At 38.3% G+C, this 26,928-nt stretch overlaps 1 protein-coding gene across 2 annotated transcripts; it reads left to right on the top strand.

The window, feature by feature from the left end:
- Nucleotides 1–202: 202 nt before the first annotated feature.
- LOC145980401 (derlin-1-like) lies at nt 203–25,134 on the top strand. 2 transcript variants are annotated; one of them, XM_083113474.1, is made up of 7 exons: nt 203–351; nt 3,853–4,039; nt 9,431–9,542; nt 12,628–12,719; nt 17,182–17,330; nt 18,756–18,866; nt 24,455–25,134. In XM_083113474.1, exons 2-7 carry the CDS (start codon nt 3,887–3,889, stop codon nt 24,594–24,596), a joined length of 759 nt encoding a protein of 252 aa, XP_082969600.1. In that variant the 5' UTR covers nt 203–351; nt 3,853–3,886; the 3' UTR covers nt 24,597–25,134. The 2 variants fall into 2 exon arrangements, with proteins under 2 accessions (XP_082969600.1, XP_082969599.1); XM_083113473.1 differs by having other exon boundaries at nt 203–417.
- The last annotated feature ends 1,794 nt before the right edge of the window (nt 25,135–26,928 follow it).

The raw sequence follows: 26,928 nt of genomic DNA, 5'->3' as shown, positions 1-26,928 counted from the left end.
GCACAATAATGATGAAACATATACTTGTTTAATTTTTAGTCCATTATTTTAATAGGTATAATTTTAATTATTGAAGTATATATTTATAGTTAAGTTTCTATGTAGTCGTTACCGTTTTGCCGTCAGTTCAATAATAAAAACATGGTGTATATACAATATAAAATGCGGTATTGAAAATTAACGACATCTGACGGTACAGAAATGGAACTAAACAACGTGTCGTCAGCTAGTGATTGGGAAAGGAAATTGACTTGCAAAATTGAAGAAAATGGTACACGTGTGACAAGTTAACTGGCTAGTCTGGAACTGGAAGATAGTTCTAATCAAGAACTGGAACCAGTCACTGTGAGAGTACGTAAGGTTTCAGTGAAGTTGGATATTAATTAAAAATGTTGGTGTTTGTGTAGAAGTACTAAGGTGAGGAAAGTAACTTTTTTTTTTGTACTGTAGTCTATGTATTCGATGTAAGAAGAAAATTGCACTTAAAATCTTAAAAATTTCCGGACGTCAAAAACCAATTTTTTTTCTACATTTGCACTTTGATTTTTTAAAATATTTTGTTCCTTTTTTTTTTTGCCATTTTTAGGGACTACTTGCAAATATATGGAAATTCCTATAACTTACTTACATCCTATCCAGAAAAAGAACTCTGTGTCGTGTATTGCCTTTTAATTTTTACCACTGTATTGTAATGATTCCATGATTGTCATATTTCTTCCCGACTGCATATATAATGACATTGCAGTAATGGCGACAGTGTCAAATTCTCAGTTCTTTGCACTATCAGCATGCAAGATGTAAGTATTTGTTCACTGATGTAAGAATAATTACATTTATCCCAGGCGCGGTTGGCCCTATAGTGCACAGGATCAGTGAACCCCCAGTAATATACGATAATCACCTCGAGAATGAACAATAAACAATATCTTAACATTTTCAAATTTTTTCGCTAAAATTTCTACACAATAAGTCATGTATTTGTGTCCGTAATACAGCGATCTCTTTTGCTGAGAAGAAGAAACCGTGAATCGGCCGCCCTGATACAGACCCTCAGTTAAACCCCCACAGGACAGCTCATGCCATTGTGAAAGCTTCGTGCAGGAGCAGAAGCTCAAGGAGGGAAAGGGGCAAAATACATGGAACAGGATACTGGTGAACCTATGTCTCCAACCAACGGTCATGCGCAATTCGTTCTCTCGCAGAAGCTGCGGGACAAGGCTCCGTTCTCTCTGCTTCCTCCCTTCCAGTGTTGGGTTCAAGTTTGAAGCGCACACATTACATATTCAATCTTCTCTTTGTATCATTTTAGCACCAAACTTCTTGGAATAAATGCAAGATTGTGGCAGAGATGCATGAGTGGAAACAAATAAAAGCTGGAATTAAAATAAAGGAGATACATTACCAAAATAGCTCGTGCATGCATTCAGAGGTTTTTCCTTAAAGGTGGAAACACTTCAGGTTCGCGAAAGAGAGAGAATGGCACGAAGACGTGACTCAGTGTCAATGTCTTGAGTTTGTTAGTTTTGAAGTTCTTGGATCCTTGTTGGAAAGTATTAAATGATGGTGCGAGTGAAGCGAGAGATGGACTTTACCTAGGTTATGTCATTTGATGCAGTGTAGGCATTGCTGTCCGCACAGGTAAGAAATGACCGATAGAAATGCACATAATTAACGTAAACAAACTTCCTTGTCCACTGAAAAAAAATGCGTGTGCTGGTCGACCAGCCCCAAATTTGAACAAAGTTGTCGCTCAGGTTCGATTTCTAGTATGTACATTCCATTTCCCTTTAATACATGTAGGACCAGTTCTGATTAGTCTGCATGGACGTCCGGAAGGGGAAAAGTGGGCCGCCCCCATGGAAATTGAATGTCAAGCAAAAATTATATATTACACGCATATAATTTAATTTCAGTCACAGTAATTTATAGTAATTATTATAAAAGCGTTGCATAACTTCAGACTGAAGGAGTGTTTTTGCCCCTCCTGGGAAAAAAATATATTCCTTGCCCCTACTTGAGGATGTCCATGATATTCCAAAAAACATAACTTTTTTCATAAAGGCCCAATTTATTGTAGTTTCAGCCCTAAATTTATTTGCACACCCCTACTACAAAACCTTATACTCCCAGATGAAAAAATTCTGGACAAATCTTTTAAGCCCTCCCCCCATCCTTTTGTTAGACGAAGGAAGTCTATTTGCGGAAACTGAATATGTGTCACAAGACTTCAGTGAACCCCCCAGGTAAATAATGCACGAGCCGCGCCTGATTTATCCTAATGGAAGTGCTCAACCTGAGGAATGCAATCTCTCAGTCAAGAGAATGTTGTGGAATGTCATGTTGGATGCTACATTCACTTGTGCAAGGCTTTGGAGCTGTTCTGCTTCACGCTAAGGTAGCAGATGCATTTTACTTCACAGTAGCACATTTCCGCCAGCTAAAACTGGAAACGTTCATAAAGAACATAATCTTCATAAACCATGCATTCATTTTCTTGATGGGGTACAGAAGGTCAAAGCTACCCGCAGTCACATTTAACCCCTAATGATGTGCACCTATGAAACTAACAAGCATGTATGTATTGTTATTTTCCATTTTTATATTTGGTAATCATTTACAACATGCAGGTTGACTACCTGTTGTAACTTTATAGTTTTACTATTCTACACTTCACCCAATCCAGCCACTGGGGTTTGCACCTCTGGGCACCATGATGCTACTGTCAGGAAGTTGAAAGACTCAAAGAAAATAATAACCTGCCCTTAATGGGTACGATTGCTTATCAATGTCCTCTCCTTGTGAATAAATCTTACATAGTTGCAAAATTATTGACAATTGAAAGGAAACTTCAGTAGACAAGTTGCTGAATAACACTCAACTAATGAAATTATAGAAGAAACAAAAGAATGACACTATAGAAATAAAGTGGTGATGCATGGATGTCTGAAGAGTTTTTTGTCCAGGGAGAGGCAAGAAATATAAGCTTCTGGTGGCTGGGGGGCAAAGTAAGCATACCTCCCCTCCAGAATAGATATTCTCCTCAAAAGACATTGCTTCAGTTTCAAGTTATCATGTTCCTGCAATTACATAAGTGACATATATTATTGTGACTAAATGAAATTATGTGTGTGAAATATATATACTTTTAGGTTGACATTCTTGTGCCCCCTTGCCTCCCTTCGACACCCATGTGGTGAAGGATGGGCGTAAAAATTTGTTAGGCAGAGTGTTAGGAAACAACATGCTACAGTTAATCTTAAAATAATCCAAATTGAGGTTTCACACCTTGCACTGGGTGAAAAACAGTATGGGAAAAACATGCCAATTAAAGCTTACCAAACAGTCAGTATATGCAAATAGCATGAGTCGAGAAAAAAATTCCGTGCAGAATCATGATAGATTATAAAGAATGTGTTATACATTTTTTGAATATATTGTACTGTATAAAATATAAATGTGGACTTATTTGATACGAACACTGAACTAGGGACAGCCACAAAATCCAGATAACGGATATGCGGATTTCAAATTATCCGTTATCTGGATAGTACAGTTTTAATGAAGGCTTTGTATTAAATACATACAGTGAAATACGAACATGACAAACGTAAGAATATGTTGATAGCCCGTAAAATGGGCAAACTGAAAACTGTCTGGATAATGCACACATTCGGATATCTGGATATTTTGAATAATCCATAGGCTATATCCGATGTCGGGATATCTGAAATCCTGCTAGAGAATTATCCAATAACTGGATTATTTTCTTCTGGATTTGGCCATCCCAACACTGAACATGTAATATTGTACTATGCAGCAATTGCTATAAAATATTAATATTTTCCTTTCCAGATAAATTGGACCTCTGTGAGAGAAGGCAGCAGCTATGAGCGACTTAGGGGAATGGTTCAAGAGCCTCCCCATCTTCACAAGATGGTGGCTGGGCCTCACGGTGATGCTATCCCTTCTCGGAAGATTTGGACTAGTCAAGCCCATATTGCTTATGCTCTTTTATGAGCCGTTTATTCACCAGTTTCAGGTGAGTGGGTGGTGTTGTGAATATGTGTTGACTGAAGTTGGCCAAAAAGGGCATGCGCCGCGAAACCAACTACAGTGCACAAATATCTTCCTTTTAGTTCTAATATACGAGAAGGATAATTTAATAAAAACATTTTGTGCTTTAAAATGTGGTAAAATGCCACTGCACCTACTTCACTTGCCATGGTAGTTTGTTTGTAACGAATTTTCCAGGAGAAAGTAACTTAGTTACTTTACAAGTACTGGGCCTGTAACAGAGTTAAATTTTCAAAGAGTAACAGGAACTCTATTACTTGTATGAAGTAAATTTCCATTGTACATGCTGTGAATATGACAATTAACATATTTGGAAATCTGCCCGACCCTGTGGCCAAGTGGTTAGCACATTGCGCTGCGACGCCAAGGGTCCCAGGCAGGGCTCAAAAAATTCTGGTCGCTAGGTTGCCATGGCGACTAAAAATGTCAGCGTGGCGACTGTGGTCTTATGCTGTAATATGTACGAAATTTTGATGATTCTAAGTTCAAATTGCAGTACAGCGTAAGTTAACAAATGATTTTTTTTTTTTTTAACTCAACATTCTGAACATTCCAGTGTTTGAGTAATAATTTTTTACTCTTTGTCCCCCAACACCCCATTTCCTGTTTTCTCGAATGATTTAGCGATGTTTTGAATACCGTGATACTCAGCTTCATATACAGTGTGTTTCAAAAGTTGCACAACCAAAACTTTGGAAATGTATATCATGAAAACCCTAAGAAATATTTACACCGGGTTTTCTGCATTATAAAGTCTCATCCATTGAGATATTTTCCAATGCTTAAAATTATGTTTTCTCCATACAGAAAATTTAGATAAATTAATAACTGGCGGAAGGCAGCATTAACATTTTTCCAGAAATGCACTTTTGAATGAGAAAAATACGTAAGAAATTATTGAAGGGTCATAATTAGATGACTGATGCCATGTCAGTCTATCATTTGTGACCAATATTGCTCATGTGCAACATTTGATTGATTTTTTTTTGGCGATTTTATGGGTTGAGTGAAAAAGTGCCATTTTTTAGATATTATATTGCATTGCTAGCAGGTCGAAATATTGTCAATAAACGCACGCCACATGTGCCTAAGTATTGGCTATACATTTACGTGAAAAATCATAAGATTTTGTGCCGAAATTAGACTCTTGAGAAAATCCTAGTCTGCCTCTGGTTACACTGAATTCTCTTCGCTTACTTTCGACGCTACTATGCCTGTTCTTTTAATTCATTCAGCATGGTGTATTCTTTGGAGCAGCGCGTGTGCATTGCTGAAGAGTATTTTACTACTCATTCTTACACTCATGTGCAAGAGGTTTTCCAAGAAAAATCCCCTGCTTCTGCTGTACCTAACAAAGCAACTGTTTTATGACTAGTCAAAAAAATTGTTAAGAGTTGGTATTATTATTATTGAAGATTAGGCTCACACAAGAGATGTACTACGTAGAAATTTTCAGCGAAAAATGCAGGATCGACCAGGACCCGAACCTGGGTCTCTGGCATACCGTAGAGATGTTAATGCATTTTTCGCTGAAATTTCTACGTAGTACATTTCCTGTGTGTGCCTGATCTTCAACAATTAACACCTCTTCGCTGGGAGGAACCAGGCAACGTCGAAGTCTACTGTGTTTCAAAGGCCTCAGATCCCGTTGCGGTAGCACTGGCAGAGAAGATTCCAGCAGGTATTACAGCAACAGCAAAAAATCAGGCGAGGCCAGGCCGGCTCAGTGGTTAGAGCAACGGCACGGTATTTCAGAGCCCAGTGTTAGAATCCTGGTCGAACCTGCATTTTTCGCTGAAATTTTCTACGTTGGTATATATTGTTGAAAACCAATTCTCAGATGTTTTGAGCAAATTAACAATATTTTTTAAAATAATGTAATTGCTTTTATTTGGATACATGCTAACATAAATTTATTAACCCAGTGATAGCGTACATGATTAGTGTAGTGTAGAAAACCTGGTGTAAATACCTCTTACGGTTATCATGGTATACATTTTCAAAGTTTGGGTTGTGCGACTTTTGAAACACACTGTAGTATGCACAATTGCTAGTAGGTAGTTTCCTGGCACCTGATTTTTGGAGCTGGCGCCTAGCTTTGAAGAACATTTTTCGAGCACTGGTCCGAGGTTCGAATCCTGCTCAGGCTTGGTTGTTTGTGAATGTCCATTCATCATTTTTTATCATTTCATGACTCATCCCCATCTTCGCAAATTAGCCAAGAGGCACAAAACGTGAAGTAAAATAAACTAAATTAATCGATCAATCAATATTTGAGAATCCCAATGTGATATTTAAATGATCATGAGTAAAAAGCAAAAAAAAAATAAAACATTATGTTCCTTACACCCAGGGTCTCCTCGATGGTGTAGTGGTAACATTTTCATCTTGGAGGTGCCAGGGTCAATACCCAGTGGAAGCACACACTATAGAGCGACCACAAACAAAAGGAACCTTCCACGAAAAGTCTCCGTGTACCTCTCCCTTCTTCCGTTCAACTCAGGCCAAAAGGAAACATGCCCCACTCTGCCCCTCCACGTGGGAGTACAATGCACAGGAGTTGCAAGTCTGCCCAGGATTTTTTGCTTGTGGTTCCACTATAATTTGGATCCCACTTTAAACTGCACTTTAAATACAGTCCCGATTATCCTTTCTGTGCATAAACTTAACACTAGGTTTGAAAGTTCTTCAACCAGGGATAATGTCCTCTTAGCCGACCTCCATGGCATACTGCTTAGCACAGTATGCTATGATGCCAAGCATCCCGCATTCAAATCCCATCAGTGTTCTGTGTTACTTTATCAGTTTCGTCATATCATCACTCATCCTCATTGTCGCAATTAGCTTAAAGTGGGCAAAAAGAGATGTAAAATAAACTAAGTCAATCAATCACTGTCGTCATGTATCCAATCAAAAAAATATACTATAAACCAGGGTAAAAGAGGTTGAAAACTTACAGATGGTGTAAAATGTTATTTTACAAAGCATATTTCCTAACTTGTTCAGGTATTTTGGCATTCATTTGACAAGGCTTGGGGGCCTCGAGCCCCCCCCCCCCCAATGTTAACGATGTGGGAGAAGAGCCCCCCAAATAATTTTGCTTAAGAGGATCTAATGTATTATTTTGCTTCTCTTTTAAAGTGTACTCTGTATTGTGCCACATGAACTTAACTTTAAATACACATTTGAAATGTTCTAGACCATCAACTTCGTCGGGGGGGTTATGACCGGAGACAGCAAAACACATGACTTATTACTATATACTAAGTATATAATTATCAGTATTGTCAACGTTTTTACTAAAAAGAGTTTCAAAAGAACAAGGTGATATAACAATTATACCAGTATTTTGTTTAGTGAATTCTGAACAATTTGAGGTTATAAACACGACTTTCAGGCAATATTAATATGTACAATATTTAGTTATTCTCGAAATCTCTTCCCCTAGTTAACAGAAAAAGGTGAAAATAATTCTAAAGTCTTTGAGTGTATTTAACACTGGCTTGCAGTAAAGGACGCAAGGAAAGCTTAAGAAAAGTCTGTATTGCGAAAGCGGGAACGGCTATGATCAAATGCATTATTACTAAAGCACGGTGGTAAAGGTAAAGTGTTCCCCTGTGCATTGCACCACGCCATGAAGGTGTATAGGGGGTGTGGGGGTAACGCCCCTGACCGCCTTTACCCCCCCAGGGTTTCCATCAGGTACACATGTTATTCAATGCTGGGTGGGCGGCGGGGTCGCTTCCACCGTTAGAAAAGTTCCCGGATTTGAACCGGCCGGGGATCGAACCCGGGACCTATAGCATGGTAGTCAGACGCGTTACCGACTGAGCCACCGGGCCACTAAAGCATGGTGGACACATTTCAATGAAAGGCAATTTGCCGCTATTTGTTGTGCTTATTGGCAGAGGACCGCAACACTAGGTAGGCAGGATGGGGTTCATTGTATGAGAGAGCATAAGTTCTCGAAGTCGAAAATGTTTTATATAAAAAAATAATCACACTGAACAAATTACAACTTTGTCAGCAATATGTAAAAAAGCCACAATGGCAATCACACTGTACGAATTATAACTTTGACAGGGATATAAAGAATAGCCATATTGGCAATCGCATTGTATAAAACAGATCAATAGCAGTATGGAGTGATTCTATGGCTGGCCTAATGGAAGCCGTGGTTTGTAAGTAGTTCGTTGCATGTAAAAACTGATTGTTTTCTGACGAATTTCACGCATGTTTGCATGTGAAACATAATAAAAACTTGAAATCACTAACAACAGACTTGTTTTTGGAAATTTGCATGAGTTAGCATATGTTATTTTAAACCTGAAAGGTACAAACCCAAGTAAGGAAGTTGGTCCCCTGCTATTCTCCAGCTGCAACTAGCGAGGATGGATAGGTGGTAAAAATATTAAAATCGCTTCCACCATTTATACCATGCTGACCGAGGACCGACTTTTGTTCATTGAATGATATCTACAAGAACGTACTGGCACTACTGGTAAAAAAAAAAGAGAGAGAGGTAAAGTGCTCCCCTGTGCTTAGCACCACACCATGAAGGTGTGGGGGTAACGCCCCACACTTTCTTGATCCGGTCGTGAGTGAGGGTGATGTGATCAGCATCACGCCCCTGACCGCCTTTACCCCCCAGGGTTTCCCCCAGGTACCCATGTTATTAGACGCTGGGTGGGCACCGGAGCCGCTTCCAACGTTAGAAAAGTTCCCGGATTTGAACCGGCCGGGGATCGAACCCGGGACCTTGAGCATGGTAGACGCGTTATCAACTGAGCCACCGCTACACGAAGACGTAATTTTTATTTTTAAAAAAGTGATGGAGTGAGTTATTCATTCATTTATTTCAGTGATCAGAGCACCCCCCCCCCCCCCCAATAATTTTGACAAGTCGGCTACGGTCTCTTTGTAATGAAGTTCCGGGTTCGATACCAGTGGAGGCACATAGTGGTTCGGATCCCACTTTAAACTGAAGGCCCAGTCCCGATTACCCTTACTGTGCATAAAGTGGACTTAAAACACGAGATCAATCAATCATTTTACATATACAGAAAATAAATAATATTTTTGAATGTGAAATAAGTTTGGTGTGTAGTATGTTTCTGACATATCATTTTCCAATCTTATGTAGCTCGCATTTCACTATAATATTCATATTTTGAGCCAATGCACCCCAAAGCAAAGGAATTGTACTTTGTAACAAAGTCGGTTGAAAAAGGTCAATATTTCATGAACAAACAAAAAGCTTGTAATGGGGATTCCACTAGCAAATGGCATTACATAATGCATAGTTCAGTTGAGATGCAAACATGGTAATTGAACGATATTTTCTTTCTGTTTTCAGATTTGGCGCCCAGTAACAGCGTTATTCTACTACCCCATTACACCATCCACAGGATTTCATTTTTTGATCAATCTGTACTTTTTATATAATTACTCGTTAAGACTTGAAACAGGTGAGTATTAATAATAATTGATAATTTACTTTTTTATATATTTATGAAATAGATAAAATGTATTTCATAAATATGGTTTCTAAGCACAAAAGTAACTTTTTGAGCTATATTTCATGACATTTTGGGCTCAAAAGTAGAAATTGCCATTGTAACTGTGTACAGTACAACATAGAAGTAAATTTTTACATTATTACAGGAAATTTACATAATGCAAGTAAAATGTGAATTCAAAATGCATATAATTAGAGTTTGTCCAGTAAACAATATCACTTATTTTATTTTATGTCTTGAATTTTGTTTTTATGAGCAAGTAATTTGTAGCTTGTTTCTGATAGATAACAGATCTGTACGAAATATTTAAAGGGCATACAGACAGGTAGATGTCTTATATTCCTTTTTGGGAATGTCTGGAGTAAGAGAACGCAAACGTGTACTTGGCGCACGTTGAAGGGTGTGTGCCTCGCCCAATGAACATGTGGAGGGGAGGGGCACGTGCGGGAGGGGGCGACTCGACTTCTCATTCGCGGTCCAGTAGTTCTGTAGTAAACATGTCAGCTCGCTTAAGAAGAGTGTCGCATAGTGTTGACTGTGTTCGAGAACCTATTTGCATGAGGTAAAACAGTAAATGAATGTGATTTTGAGACAGCTGCCCTAATGGGAATTGGGAAATCCACTGTTTATAATATCCGGAAGGAAGCAAGACAATTGCGAGAAAAGTATGGAACATCCCTGTTGGAAACACGGGCAAGAAGCATCCAAAACAAACTCAACAATTTGCAGACTTCGATGAGTTGGCGCTAGAGGCATTATGAAGGCTCATTCACAGGGAATTTTGGATTTTTAGGGTGGCAGTTGTGCAAAAAAAAATAATAATAAAAAAAAAATACATGGGTAAACAAGTAAGTTATGTACCGTTTACAGGCCAACTACTGGCGTTCTTGCATTGCATTCTTAAGAAGACAATAAATGCGCGATATTATTTGTTATTTGTGTAATACACTGGTCATTGTTGAGAATAAAAGAAGAAATTGGCAGCAGAAAGCATTTTGCTTTACGGCCGTTATACCGTGCAGCACTTTGTTGCTTTCATCTACACCCTTCCCCACCTAGTCTAGCCCCGCCCACAAGCTTTCCCCTCTGCACGTCGCTACTCCAGACATTCCGGAAAAGTTGTATAGTTATCCAAGAGCATTGATTTCATAGCCAGTGCTCGGAAAGTCAATGAGGAATCACATTTTCTCCTGAACCTTGGCCACAGTGTTAAAGATAATTGTTGTTTGTTTTTGTTTACGTTGACTAGAACTCTTTTTTTTTTATTTTTGTGGCATTTATTTATATTAATAAAAATATATGAAAACGTAAATTACTTACGCTCAGTGAGTATCATCCGTCGAAAAATGAGACGTTTTGGGGGTCTTACCGCCCCCTTCTTTAGGCTTTCCTTAGGCACGAATCACCACCATGCCACGTCAAGTTGTATCAAAGAAGGAAAAGGGTGCAGGTTGAAGTGGTAAAGCAAATTTTGATAAAACGTGTCTTGCTAAACCTTATCCCTTACAATCTTGCTTTAACCCCACCCCCACTAAAACATATAAAAGCAGTTAAAACTATAAAATTCCTGTCCCCCCACACGGCCGTGTAGCCAACGGCTGTTACTTCCTTATTTTTCGGCGGATGATACTCACTGTGTGACCGCCTACCAATTCTCGTAGCACTTCTGGCAAGTAGAGAATCTCAGGAGACCAGCTTCCTTACTGGGATTTTTACCTTTCAGGCTTAAACCACATACGCTTACTTGTGCAAAATGTCAAGAACAAGTCCGGGGTTAGTAATTTCAGGTTTTTATTAACTTTCACATGCAAACATGCTTGAAATTTATTAGAAGACAATCCGATTGACATGCATCGCAAAAACTTACAAGCACGGCTTCCATTAATCTCAGCCACAGAATATCTCCTTGCTATTACTCTGTTTTATATACAATGTGATTGCCAATATGGCTTTTCTTTACATCGCTGTCAAAGTTATAATTCATACAGCGTGATTGCCATTGTGGCTTTTTTACACATTGCTGGCAAAGTTGTAATTTGTACAGCGTGATTATTTTTTTATATACAACATTTTCGACTTGAGAACTTATGATCTGTCGTAACTAGTCGTAAGTAATTTAGGTTTTTATATATTTTTATCAATATAGAAATATTTTAACATTTGCTAAAAGTGAGTAATTCGCACAATGCAAAATTTGAATTTGTTTGGTAATTTTATTAGTGTTTTCGTGCAGGTTTTTTTTGCATTTAGTCATTGTTGAGGTTTCATAACTTTGTTTCTCCACAGTTGTTATCACTGTTTACTTGTATTAACTACCTTCAAAATCCTACATCGCAAATTCCATCCTTTACTTTGACTCTGGTGTGGTGGGGACACGTCCAGAATCAGGCATGCTGATAGCACAGTTCACATGCATTTTTTTTACACAGTTAGAATTCTCATAATGCCTACGTTGTTAGGTTAGCAGCGTAGGATTACTGCTGTTGGCAGCCTATTTTTGTAACATGTTAGCAGCTGGGTGTGCCTCTCACTTTACCAACTTTGACTCCAGTTCAAAGAAGAAGACCATAGATAGGATGGAATGTAACATTGCAGATAGATTATAATTAGGAGTACAATATTTTCAGTAATTTGACCCACCAAAAATATGGTTAGATATTTAAGTGAAAAACTAGTATTCGAATCTGTGTCTCCGGCATACCATGCCATTGCTCAACCAGCTCAGCTACCATTTTTCACTAGTACCTGTGTGTAATTGTCTATTGTCAGTGTTACCCCAATGGATTCTGATATCGACAATGTCTTTTGCCACCCAGAAGGTGGAGGCATATCAAACAATGATTTGGATTCTGCTTAAACTGTAGGTCCAGTCCTGATTATCTTACCAGAGCCAGTACATGTACATGTCAGCATTTTGACATTGCTCTGAACGGCCATGTAATCTTGCATTCCAATATTGTCTTGCCTATTTAAGACACTGCAAGTTCCTTGTTAAGCATTATCCACGATTAACACATTTCGTTTTGAATTTCAGGTATTTTTGATGGAAGACCAGCAGATTATCTTTTTATGCTCAGTTTCAACTGGATATGTTGTGTGATAATTGGCATAATTGCTGAATTTCCTGTAAGTATTCACATTGACTATTTGAAGAATGATTTTATATAAATTTGTGACTAGCATTTGTCTTATTTTATTTAGTTAGTTACTAGTAATGAGGTATTGCCCTTTTTTTTCTGTGCACTCTTTTGTTTTATATAAATCCTAGCTTAATACAGTCGAGACCAATTATTTTAATTTAATATTTGAAGGGCTCTGGAGTAAAAATGGTGACATTTTGGTCATTAGTGAGTTACAAAGGAAAAAGAGCAACACTTCAATTTTGCATTAGACTCATTGCAACCTCCTGTAAGTGGCAAACAGAACACAAAAACTATTTATCTGCAGTATACCTTTAATAACGTTTCTGCATAAGAAACTCAGTAATGCCAAAGTGTCGCCATGTTTTACCCCCGTGCCCTTCATTTAAAAGTTTGTTTGCTCAGGATCCACACTGCACTTAATTTGAAAAGGAAAACTTGAAACTTATTCATGTTAAGAAAACATTTACTGGATACAAATCTGAATTTTCCAACTGGTCTTCAAACAAAGTTCTAGTGATGTTTTACAATCAAATTCTCTTAGCTGTCACAATTTGCAAGCTTCTTGATCAGCTAACTCACAATCTCGTTACTGAGGGTGAAAACTGGCAGAAAAAGTGATGGAAAATTAGAAAAATGCAAATAAAGCACTGATACTTTTTTGAGCTTTTTATATTTATTTTTCTTACTTCTAACCAAAGCAAGTATTTGTATTTTTATGAGTCATCGTCATCATCCTTCGCAGTTTCCTGCCTCTGGCTGGGTCGGTATAGTAGTCAAGACCCTCCATTTTTTCCTGGTCTTCTACCACTCCTCTCTTTCCACGGTGTTCCAATCTTGCGCTCTTCTCCTAACACTCTCCGCTATCTGCTCTTTCCGCAGACATCTTTGTCTCCCACTTGGCCTTATTCCCACCCCTTGTGCATTGTAAGCTCTTACTGGTAGTTTTTCTGCATCCATCCTCTTCATGTGTCCGAATCATCTCATCTGTGCCTGATCTATCCTGTCCTGAAGCTTCACCACCCCCACGGTCTGTCGAATCTCCTCATTCCTTATTCTATCCCTTCTAGTCTTCCCCAATATACTCCTTAAAAATTTCATCTCCATCTTTCTTTTGTCTCTCTCTCTCTCTCTCTCTCTCTCTCTCTCTCTCTCTCTCTCTCTCTCTCTCTCTCTCTCTCTCTCTCACACTCTCACTCTCACTCTCACATACACACACACTCACAGGGCAGAGTGGTTAGCACATCGCACTACCTCACCAGGGGTCCCGGGTTCGAATTCCAGCCTGGGCATGGATGTTTTTAAGTGTCCATTCACCAATTTCATCATATCATCACTCATCCCCATCTTCGCAAATTAGCCAAACGTGGCACAAAAAGCAAAGCAAAATAAAGCAAATCAATCAATCTCTGTCATTCTTCAAGTCTGCTCCGTACATAATTATTGGCACATAGTATGTGTTATATATTACCTTCTTTCATTTCATAGGTACATCCCTGTTCCATATTAATGTTCGAATGCTTTGATATAGCCCACCACCCATTTGTCACCTTCTGTTTACCTCCTCATCTATTCTTCCACTTCTCTCAATTATGCTTTCTAGATGACTGATTAGATTAAATTGATGAAGAACACAGGTAGATGTGTGTTCTGTAGGATGTAATACAGGGCTACTATAAATGATTCATCAGATTTCAAAACATTATATTTTCCAAAGTATTACACACAATAATAATTGATATATGAAAGAGAACTAAAGGTTGCCAATAATTCAGGTACTCATGTTTTCTGCAAAGCTGTTTTAGGTAATTTCTGTTAATTTCGGTAGCCACTGCCACCATCCTCATTAGAATTCAAAACAGCTTCGCAGAAAATGTGATTACCTGAATTATCTATTACCACGTCTCTCATTTGCATAGTATGAAAAAGGTTACCAAGTTTCATGTGACACACACCAGGTGGCAGCATGAGTGCAGTGCTGTTACAAAATGGCAACAATGCAGGAAAAGAGTGTTGTAATATGCGAGGTGTTCATCTCCTACTGCAGTGCAGCATGAAGTCAGAAGAGAATACCAAAAAGAACCGTCCCCTCTCCCCCCCACTGCTAACAGCACTGGTAGAGCTCAGGGAATGCATCAGTTCTGCTGTAGTGATCATTAACAGGGAAGTGCTACAAAAGGTATGGACTGAACTCTGCTACTGCTTGGACGTGTGTTGTGTGACCCCGATGTGGCACACACACACAACATTTGTAGTATGTCAGGAAAACATGGTGAGTTCACAGTTCTTTTCATGTAAACCTGTGGTGCAAATAGCCCATAAGGTCCAGTGCCTGCCTACCTACAGCCTCACTCCCATTGGAGGTGGTTGATCATCCACCTGGTTGCAGGGTGACATCTGGTGGTTGTTGTAGTTTCCACGCCCGGGTTACGTAGCTCCTCAATTTCCTCACGATGGTGGCTCGGTCCCATGTACTGGCTGAAATCTCAGGAGAGGTTACGAGGGTCACTATTTATATTTTGAGCCTTGGCAACACTGATTGAAGTTAGGCGCGATTTGACGTTTGGAAGGAATCGTCTGGCATTATTGACCATAGCGTACTTCAAATGTTTTGTCAATAGCTTCATTTGTGTTGTTTATGTTGCCTTGGAGATTGCGCGACAACAATAAAATGGAATTAACTCGTGAACATTTTCGTGCGATGATTTTTTACGATTTTCGACGTGGATTATCAAGACAAGAGTGCATCGATCAACTTACTTCCACGTTTGGCGATGAAGCCCCATCCTTTGCCACTGTGAAACGCTGGTATAACGAATTTAATCGTGGCCGCCATTCGCTCACCGACGAGATTCGCGAAGGTCGTCCAAAATCAGTTGTTGTTCAAGAAAACATTGATGCTGTGCAAAACCTAATACTGCAAGATCGTCGTGTGACATACTGTGAGATTGAGGCAACCATAGGCATTAGTTCCACCAGCATATATAAAATATTACATGATCATTTAGCTGTGAGAAAGGTATGTTCTCGTTGGATCCCACACAATTTGACAAAAACTCAAAAAGACGCTCGCGTCAAATGGTGCAAACAAATGCTCAATAAATACAATCGTGGTGCTTCAAAAGACGTATATAAGATTGTAACAGGTGACGAATCGTGGATATATGCATATGAGCCGCAACGTAAACAGCAGTCGACTGTGTGGGTGTTTCAAGATGAACCCAATCCAACAAAAGTTGTTTGCACTCGAAGCACATCGAAACAAATGGTTGCCTGTTTTTTCAGGAAAACTGTGCCTTTGGAGGAACATAGAACGGTCACCTCTGAATGGTACACATCAATTTGTTTGCCAGAGGTCTTCGGTCAAATACGGAAAACAAACAAACGCCGTCGGATCATTCTTCATCAAGACAATGCCAGCTGTCGCACATCTCGTCTAACGACCGACTTTATGAACAGTCAAAAAATCGAATTGATGGGTCATCCGCCGTACAGTCCTGATTTGGCACCCAATGACTTCTTCTTGTTTCCGAATGTCAAGAATAAATTGCGTGGACAACGATTTTCGTCGGCGGAAGACGCCGTTGATGCGTTCAAAAACCATATTATGGAGGTGTCTCAAGAAGATTGGAAAAACTGCTTTGACAAATGTTTCGAACGAATGCAAAAGTGTATTGACCATAAAGGAGAATACTTCGAAAAAATAAAGCAGTTTTCAATGCCAAATTCCTGTTTTTTCATTGTTAGGCTCAAAATATAAATAGTGACCCTCGTATTATGCTTCCCTCAGGAGACTCAAACCTGTGTGCATCCCATAACCGGAGTCCGAAGCTTGCACCTTAGAACACATGGCCACGGTGCAGGACGTTCTCTTCATGTAACAATCATTACTATACTTGTAATACTTTTGAAAATACAGTGTTCTGAAATCCCATGAATCATTTATAGTAGCCCTGTACATTGTATTCTTAGCCGTCGAAAAAATGCAATTGTAATACATTGAAATGTTGAGCAATTAAGAAAGTTCAGCCAGTGAAAAGAAAACAGTTCTTAATATTATTTATATTTCTAGAGATGATGCAGGATTTCCAGCTTAAAAGTATAATAAAATTAAAAATAATAATTTGAACATTGTGATCATATTTTCTGGCAGTAATTTTTCTACACATAAAATAACATAAAATATTTTTTGTATATATACCAAATACACTTCAACATGAGCACCGTGAGTGGTATGACAGACATCTAACCTGTATTGAATCTTGGCCCAGATACCTTAAAGCATTGAAGGTATCACATTCTCGATAACAGCACAAATGCCATGATGTAGATTAGGAAAATCACATGGTCTAGTTGTTTTGTCATACTTGGTGTTTACCTGATTTTTATTGTTCAAAGATTAAAATGTATTTGGTTGCCTTCATGTTTACCCCTTTTTTGTTTTGCAGCTTTTGATGGATGCCATGGTGATGAGCGTTCTGTACGTCTGGTGCCAGCTGCACAGAAATGTGATCGTTAATTTCTGGTTTGGATCTCAATTCAAAGCCATGTATTTACCTTGGGTGCTGTTTGCATTCAACCTTATCATCTCTGGGAGGTGAGTAGTATGCAGATTCATGCTCCATGTATGGTATGCCCTTTATGATAAAAAATTTGAAAGTAAGAAATGAAATATGTTAATATTTTCCTGATAGTAGTGTACCATTTTAGGCTGATTGCTAGAGACCGGATTTTAAAGAGAAAATTTTTGCTCTGAAAAGGACCAAAAAAAAAGGTAATATTATTGCCAAAAAAGGACTAGTTTTTTTGCATTCCACTAAAAATACTAATTTAAATGAAGGCACAATACTGTATATATACAATACATATATAAAAAGGCAGTGGCGGCAATTCGGGGATGGGCAAGGGGTCAGTTGTACCTGGCTTCGTCATTTCACTGACACTCAATACTGTCGTCACTGTCACACAGTTAGGTTAAAATTATACTAAAAGACTTCACAATAAAAGTCTAAATCTGGCAGATATATACACTTTCAACCAAACAGGTGTCCCGCTTACAAAGCGTCGTAAGCCTGGATCGCATTGTTTCAGCAATCGCTGCTACACTCATGGAAGGAAGGTAAGGTAGAAGGTGCTTGTTCTTTCTTTCCTCTAAGCTGCACCAAATAGACAATCATTGAATGTTTTGTTCAGGAAAAAAAACAGTCGTACAAAATATTTGATATCTTGTGAATAATGGGACCAAGGAAGATGTTTTTTTAAAAAGGGGGAAAAGGAATGTGAGCTGAAAAAATATTCAATAAAGGGACCAGGAAGGAAAATGTTTTAAAAAAGGGAAGTCAAAACCATGTAATCTTATTTTCTTGTAGATTACGGTTGTTACAAGCATAAGAAAACAGTTTTCGTTGTGACGTTTCAGGAGAACACATGCTCCCTTCATCAGACATTTAATTTTATTTTGACTAAATATACAGTTATAACAATGGTTAGCAATTTTTTAAACAAAAAGAATCTGTTATATAATGGATGTTGTTAATGTTACATTGTTGTAATATAGCAACCTAACTGTAAAAATAAATGTTTGATGAAGGGAGTGTGTATTCCCCTGAAACTTCACAACGAAAAACTGTTTTCTTATGTTTGTAATAACCGTAAACTACAGGAAAATAATTCTACAATGCAAGCAATGCGTACATACAAGAAAATCCATGTAATCTTGTTGATGGAAGATAATTATATCAACACTGTTTATTTATTCCAAGATCTGTGTTGAAAAATTAAAAAAAGGATTCTCTTTAAAATCTGGTCTCAATTGGTTATGCTGTATCTCATTGGGTATAGTCTTTGTCACATCCATGATAATAAAATTCTACAAACCGATGAATTTGTTTGGTATCAAGTGCAAGACTTTGGCTGTCACAGAGTTAGTTTAATGGTGTGAACAAATAAACATTTAAAACTACATTTTTGTACTCTTAAAATTTACTGTTTATTATAATTTTTTTTATTATTTTTATTTCAGAGGTGTAATGGATTTAGTGGGAATCTTAGTGGGCCACTTATACTTTTTCTTAATGTTCAAATATCCACAGGAGTTCGGAGGTACACAGTTCCTTCAAACACCAGGTTTTTTGTAAGTATCCGAGTGATTGTGTGTGTGTGAACTTATGCTGTATCATCTTACCTAGTCAGCAACTTTTTTTAGTATTTGCCAGTGGGTTAAAAGACTATTTAGAGATGTCATCTTAGCATAGACAGAGTTGTAAGGTTCCGAAGTTCAAGTCCAGGTGTATCCTTCATTATTTCATCCTATTGGTTACGTTTGTATTACTCACTATCTATAAACAAAAATACGTTAGAGTATTGAATTTCGTCTACTTACGTAAGTGAGTATATATTCGTTGTAAACTACGTTTCGGAAGCTTTACTGCTTCCTTCTTCAGGTGGTCGTATTTTAGGCTCGGAACATCAAGCCAAGTCGGAGATGTGTCAAACGAGGATGCTAGGTAAAAGGATGGGGTTAAAAATACTTCATGTCGCTCAACACTTGCAAATTTAAAACTACCTTTGTTAAAAATCCGTAAAACTCACGAAAAAACATGTTAAAATTGCCAACACTGTATGCTTGAGTGGCCGTTGAAAGCCCTAGTTCCCTGCCAAGGTGAAGCGCGTGAGCAGCTGGCGCCGTGCTACGGAGGGACCACTCGTAGGAGAGGAAGTTCCCCACAACTCCGTAGCGTAGTGATGAGATGAACATGACAGAAAAGAAGAGAAACGTAAAATCAAATAAAAAATGAAGGGAGATGTTTTCATGCATTTGCGTTGACATTGAGGGGTTTCATATTTGTAAACCACCCTCATTTTTTTTTGTGTTTGTGAATGCTATCTTTTTATGACAAAAGGATCGTTGGTTTGATTTTCTGTGGCTGCACATTTCATTGGTTCAGAACTCACTCGAACCCAACTGTACTGCTAATACTTCATCCATCTTTACCCATTATAACTTATTACACAATACAACTTACCCACATTTCTAATGGTTGTTGATTTGCAATATTTACACTCATTGCAATTTATTCTCAGAATTAATAGTATACGACAATGTCGTGAATGTATTTTGATGTGTAAATCAATGGATATAAATGTTACAGAGCTCCACAATCAAATAAAATACGGTTTTCAGTGATGTTCGCAGTTCTGTAGTGAAAACAGAGGTGATGGGCAACAAGCAATAAGTGACATACAATATGTGGATTTCACACAAAAGTACAGGTTTGAATCCCAGCGTGGGCATGGGTGTTCTTTGAGTATGTATCTTTTCATCCTCATCTTCGCGATTTGCCAAAAGTTGCAGAAAAGAGAAGTCAAATACACCAAGTCAATCAACACTAAGGTGGCAACCAATAGACAGAGGTGACATAATATACACTGTTGATTGATTGATTTGGTGTTTTAAGTCCACTTTATGCACAGTAAGGTTAATCGGGATGGGACCTACAGTTTAAAGTGGGATTCAAACCACTACGTGCCTCCATCGGGGAAGCCCTGTACACTGTTAAGAACAGCCACGTCTGAGTAACATGCAAGTGACACATGTTGTATGTTATGTGTTGCCTCAGTCTGAAAGCTGCCTTATATGCACAGCAACATTTTCCACCATGTTTGTACCATGAATATAAAAAAAGATTTCATCTAATGAAAAGGAAAATGAAGCGGTGTTATATCTAGAAAGAACTTGGATGAGTGACTGTCTAGTCTACCGAATCAAAACATTTCAATTACTGTTAATTAAAAGTTTACTACATAAAACTCGTCATGTTCGAAGTAAATTAAATTAGGACTATTGCTTCTACTAACTAGTCCTAAGGCAATACGGGACAATAGAAATATAACTGTACAATGTTTCAAGATTCCCATTCGTTCGAAAAGGAATGTAAGAGACAAAAATGAAAATTGCAAACAAGGCATGCAGTTAAGGCCACAAGACGAACTAGATGGCAGGACAACAAAGTTGTTGAAACTTCGAAATAACATAACCCGCCATGATAAGTCTTGATTTTGCAAGAATGTGCAAAAAAATATTGTTAAACACAAAGAAGATACTTAATGCTGCCAAGGGAATCGTGCATTGCTGAAACTTCTGTCAAATTATGTGACATTACCAATGTATAGGGAGACAAATTTATGGTAAATAAAAACTGAGGAGAGCGGTAAATAAAATGTTAGATCAGCGGTATATACCAGCGGTGGAAAAAAATAATTGGCACACACTTTTTCATCATGAGAGGAAACAACATACAAAAGAGCTATAAATTGATAAACTACTTCATTTTTATATACTGTACACATACACAAGTACTTAGCTGTCCAACCAAAAAGAAAACGTCAACACAAAATCACTTCATTTCTAAATTACATATTCAGGGGAAGAAAGGAATGCCACTTGACAGGGAGCGAAATTTTCGAACTGAGATTATGTGAATGGGAAATCCCCAATTTGCAGCATCTTCCTGATGTGATTGAAAGATAAAACGTTCTTCAGCTGCAAGTGGTAGGAAACTATAGGCAAACGTTTCGTTACAAATCGACAGTTTGCGCGCACAACCTCGATTGCCGGTTTTTGCATGTTTTCTACTTAATTTGATGATATTTCACGGTTATTTCGCGAAAAAGCATTCATTTCGTGGAAAAGCACACATTTCACATTACTTCGCAAATAAAACTCATGCATATTTAATCATTGGGGGTGTAGTTACGTGCAGAATGTTCAAAATTGCATCTTTTTTTCACATTTTGCGATTTCGCGCATCGCGAAAATTCAATGTCCCTACTAATGTAATATGCAAAATATTTTTCATGAGGGTGTATTGTTGGAGGATCTTTTAGGGGTGGTCATGGGGGGCTGTTAAGTTGCAGATGCCTGTACTGATAAGAATGCCTAAATCGTACACCATGCATATAAATAGGGTGTTAATTATGAACTCGAAAACTTAACCCCTTTGAGGAACTTGTGTGAATACTACAGTTAGTATTATTATTAAGAACAGGTTAGATTTTTTGGTGCTTTTGGCAGGTATAGGCACATCAGTATAATAGTTTAAACAGTAATTGATATAAATATTTAGTAATCTAATGCAAAATTGTGCCATTTTGTTACGCCCTACTTCCATAATGTGAATGTTTAAGATGCTTAAGTGTAAAGTTTATTTTCAAAGGAAAACCCATTGCGTTCACCTAGTTTACTTCATGAGACATTTGTCATTCTCAAATTGCATTGGTAGAACATCAGTATTAGTGTTTTTAGTGATCAACAGGAACCATTCCATAAACATTCCCTTTGTGCAAGTACACTTGGAGCTATCGAGAAATAATCACCTTTCTTTGGACTGTACAAGGTAACACCTCACTTGCTGAAAAGACCGGGGATATCATGGTAGTAAACACGAAAAGAAGTCCACAAAAATCTGGTCCCGCTTTCGGAAATGTGACACTTTTGCTGAGCAGTGTAGTAGTTTTTCTTTCTTTTTTTTTTTTCTTCAGACTGGAGACTAATAACTAGGGAACGGAACTTTATGTGCTAAAAAACTTAGAAATATTTATTTGTTTATGTGTCATCAATGTTGAAAATATGTGACAAAAATAAAAAAAAGCATTTGGTAACAAAAACAAAATATTACGTGCATTTTAAACACCTGAAATCAGTTTCTAAATGCTTACCTCTTAGTGAGCTATTTCTTGGAAGAGTTGCAGTGGATCACCATAGTCTCTTCCAAATTCTCCATTGTAAATCTGTGACAATTATCTCTAAAAAGCATCTTATATTGCGAGAAAGATCGCTCCACGTCACAAGAAACAATTCTTGCATATTTGAAGCACGAAATGTCACTAATGCTGAAGTTTTCCAAAGCTTCCTCCTCTTCCTCTACGTCATTGAAAACCTTGGTTTTTCCCAAAAAATTCTGTACATTTAGACATTAGCACTTGAGGGTTAGATCCAGTGGAGGTAATATTTTCCCCCAATAGGATCGTAGGCGAGAAATCTGCCAGCGAGCATGTTCAAAGACAAAACAAACCTAACACTTGATATGAGAGAGGTGCGGAGAATAAACATTTTTCCGTCGAGGATTTCGAGGTAGCTGAAGTCACTGAGCGATTTTATGTATTTAAAATGAAAATTCGCAAAATATGTATATACATGCGGAAAACTGGAAAATATGTGTTTTTATGTAAAATAAAATTTGCTGTGTTGACATATAAGGCTATGATCAGAATTTTGGCAAAAACGAGGGTCTCTATCTTATTGCAGAAAAAAACATTTATTTACCTAAAGTTCCGTTCCCTACTAATAACTCCGCTGTTTTCTTATGCCTACTTGAAGAGGCCATGATCCAATACGAAAAATAGAAAAGGAGGTTATTTGTGCATGTTTTGGGTAGATCTAAGTGTTATTGTCCACTTATACCCAGTGTAAATACTAATGAGTGTCCTTTCCTGCAAAAGAAAAAGTTTCAAATTGTATGGTAACTATAGCATGTAGAGGTTAAAAAAATGTAATGCATAGAAATTTTTTTTTTTTGTATGTACACTTGCAGTGTAGAATTAGTTCTCTTGTAGTATACGGTTATTACAAGTATCAAAACAGTTTTTCGATGTGACGTTTCAGGAGAACACACGCTCCCTTCATCAGACATTTATTTTTAGTTTGAAAGCTACAAAATGGTTAAAAAAAATTTTACAAAAAAGGAATCAGGTATACAATGAATGTTGTCAATGTTACATTGTTGTAATATAGCAACTTAACTGTGAAACAGGCAGTCTGTTTTATTTTTACGATTCTTGTCAGGAAAGTAAAGATACAAATGAAAAATAAGATATACAAGAAATGTATTGCAGAGAACTACAGCTACACTGGATACACTGGTACAGAGGCTATTTCTCTACATATGTGCCACCATTGTCTAAACATTTGTTCAAACGCGGAACAAGTTTTTGTATCCCACAATCGTAAAAATACGCCGCCTGCATCTGGAACAAAGTTTTGACTTCTTCCCTGACCTCATTGTCTTTGTCAAAGTGTTTTCCACCAAGCTGCTTCTTTAGCTACAGGAACAGATGGTAACTTCATGAACAGTGTTCCTTGAAACGTCAGGAAACATCATACACAATTCTCTAATTTTCACCCGCCTGTTCACACGAACCTCTGCTTCAATGCGATTGCGAATGTCGTCAATGATCACGAACGACCTCCCGCTCCTCGCTTCATCATGAATATCACACCGACCTTCTGCAAAGGCACGGCACCTCTTCGCCACATTTTGCCGATTCATTACGTTCCCATACACAGTCACTATTTCTTGATGGATCTCCGATGGACACTTTCCTTGTGCCTGCAAAAACCTGATCACAGCGTGCACTTCACACCTGGCGAGATTCGGTACTGCAGCTACCATTTCCAACGCACCCTCGCACAAGACACAGTGCAGCAATGACGACTCACTCCCAATCCTCATCCTATGGATCAAGGTTACTGCCAGTGTTGCCAACTTTGGTACACATTTTTCCCCTAACGTGCAAATGTGCTTGTGTCTTTACTTTCCTGATAAGCCTCGTATTTCAGAAAATGAGTGTTGCTTATAAATAATGAACTTTTGAGCTGTTTCTTATTGTTGTATCCATGAATACTCATAGTGTAAAATCTAATTTCCTTCCCCTGATTCCCAGGTACCAATGGTTTCCCAATCGCCGCAGCGGCATCCATGGTTTTGGCCAGGCCCCGACACCTCGCAGAACGGAAGGTGGGGATGCAGGAGCAAGGGGTAACAGGCATGACTGGGGAAGAGGTAACGTTCTCGGGGGTCAGTGATGTGATTTTCACCAAAAAAAAGTTTATGAGAAAGAACTTGAGTTCATTTCTGCATACAGCCACTTCTCTTCCCCTTTTAGTTTGTCCAAGTTCTTTACAACACTTTACGAGCGAATCGTTTCAACAAAGCGACTTGCCAGATACATTCCTTTGTCTACTCATTTGGTTTGTTGAAACGGCATGATAAAATGGTAAAGAAAGCTGATCAGGATAAGAACAACTTTCAAGACAGTGTACAGTAAGGAAGAGCAACGATTACTGGTTCAAGAACTGTGACCAACAGTGACTTTAAATACAGACATTTTGTGGTGGTAAGTCTGTGAAAATGCATTACTTCTGAGTAGAACCTTTTTAGTTTCTGTGTGATTATTCTGCCATTGATGAACTTACATATTAATATGTATTTTCCCGCAACACATTTTCTCTTGTGTTTTTGTCTTAACATTATCATTCACTGCAGATTGTGTGTATATAGTTTACCTGAATTATTTCATATGAAGAACAGTACTACAAATGATGATTACATATATACTTGAAATTTTGTGTTTTTGTATTAAGAGTACCTTTATCTGATCAAACCAGTAATGCTAAAGCCATTCTGGACTTATGGCCGATGCCAGCAAAGTAAATTTTGAAAATGTCTCTTTTTCGAAAAACCACTGTTTTTAAATTCTGAAAAGTTACATCGGTTTAGAATTTCCTGTGGAGCATTCTCTTGAACCTTCGCATGCTTTGCATTTGCTGTTGTGTAGATATTCCTAATAGTTTTGTGGCTACGTATTTTCCATCACAGATAACTAGACAACAGAGAAATCAAGCGACATAAAGATTCAGAAGAAGGCTCTGAAAGGAATTGTAAACTATAGTGCCACAGTATTTGCTGGAGCACTAAATACGAGGACTATTTTTTTCTTCAACCTCTGATAGGGCATGAAATCAAAACCACAATAAATAGCAAAATGGGTTTATTGACAACTGTTACGTGCACTTATCATCTACTTTTCAAGTAATCGCCAAGAAGATTCAGACATTTATCGTACATATGCACCAGCTTTCCAATACCCTCTGCAAAAAAGGTGCCGCCTGTCTGTTGAGCCAGGTCTGCACAGTGTCCTGAAGCTCCTCATTGGTGTGGAAACGCTGTCCTACCAGCCACTTCTTCACCACTGGGAAAAGGTGGAAGTCACTCGCCAAAAGGTCTGGGATGTAGGGAGGGTGAACAAACACTTCCCAGTGGAATCGTTGAAGGTCTTGGTTTGATGCAGCAACATGTTGTCGGGCATTGTCATGAAGCAAGACAATACCTGAAGACAGCATGCCTCTCCGTTTGTATGAAGCCGCATTGATTGTGCTCCTCGGCTCCACAAAGTCAACCAGTAACACACCTCGCACTTGGCGGGAAAGTCTATTGTAGCAGACATCTCTACGCGCCAGTCGTTCAGCTTCAACTGAAGCGTTGGCCTTGCCAGTGGTGGTGGTAGTGGCAGGGGAGATACCAATCATGCCGCATGATGCCCCGCTTCCTAGCGCTTCACGGGCCACCTGGCGTTGCCATGGGAAGTTAAAAAAACATGGCCTCGTAGTTCGCACGGACAACACTAGAGAGCGTATAAAATTTAGAGCTGCTTCACTCGAGCAAATAATGGTGAAACAGACAAAACTAGCGCTATACACTCAAAACTTACATAGTCATCACCTCATGCTAAAATGTAGTTCAGTGTATCTTACCGATACACAGTCATAAATTGAATTAAGTAGATTATTATGGGCTGAAACTACCAAGGTGGATATTTCACATACATGTGTCTATGTTTATTGTCACATTAAAATGATGTTCCATTGTATATGCTCGAGGGTGGAAGACTTGTACGAGGGACCGAAAATGGTCCCATGCAATATTCTGTTGCAAACATATGTGATGTTTCAAACTTTGGAATATCACAACAGTTTTCTGAAAGGAGAGGAATTTTTGAAAATTACTCTGCTGGTGCAGGTCAAAGGTCCAGAACTTGTACTTATTTGAAGTGCAGATTCAGAAGTTAATACAAAACAAACTGTCATTTGAATGTGAGAGTAAGAAATTAATATCAAGTCCTACTTATTATCTGAACACTTCCTTCTTGTGGATACATTTAGATGTAATTCTTGCTTCTTTGCATTGTTTACAAACAAAGGCAAGGCAATTTGAGAATTGGGAGAAGAGGTACCGTCTTATAAATTGTGATACAGTTACGGACACTTCTGTGTTGTAACCAGTAGTGACATTACAACCTGGAAGTGGCCATGACTGTACAAACAGTGGCTAAGACAACATTAATGAAATTGTCCATCA

The sequence above is a fragment of the Lepisma saccharinum genome, chromosome 27 (genome assembly GCF_977018435.1).
Source record: "Lepisma saccharinum chromosome 27, izLepSacc3.1, whole genome shotgun sequence".
NCBI classification, from domain to species: Eukaryota; Metazoa; Arthropoda; class Insecta; order Zygentoma; family Lepismatidae; genus Lepisma; species Lepisma saccharinum.
The sequence above is the reverse complement of the archived record's forward strand: the minus strand, read 5'-3'. Positions and strand labels throughout refer to the sequence as shown.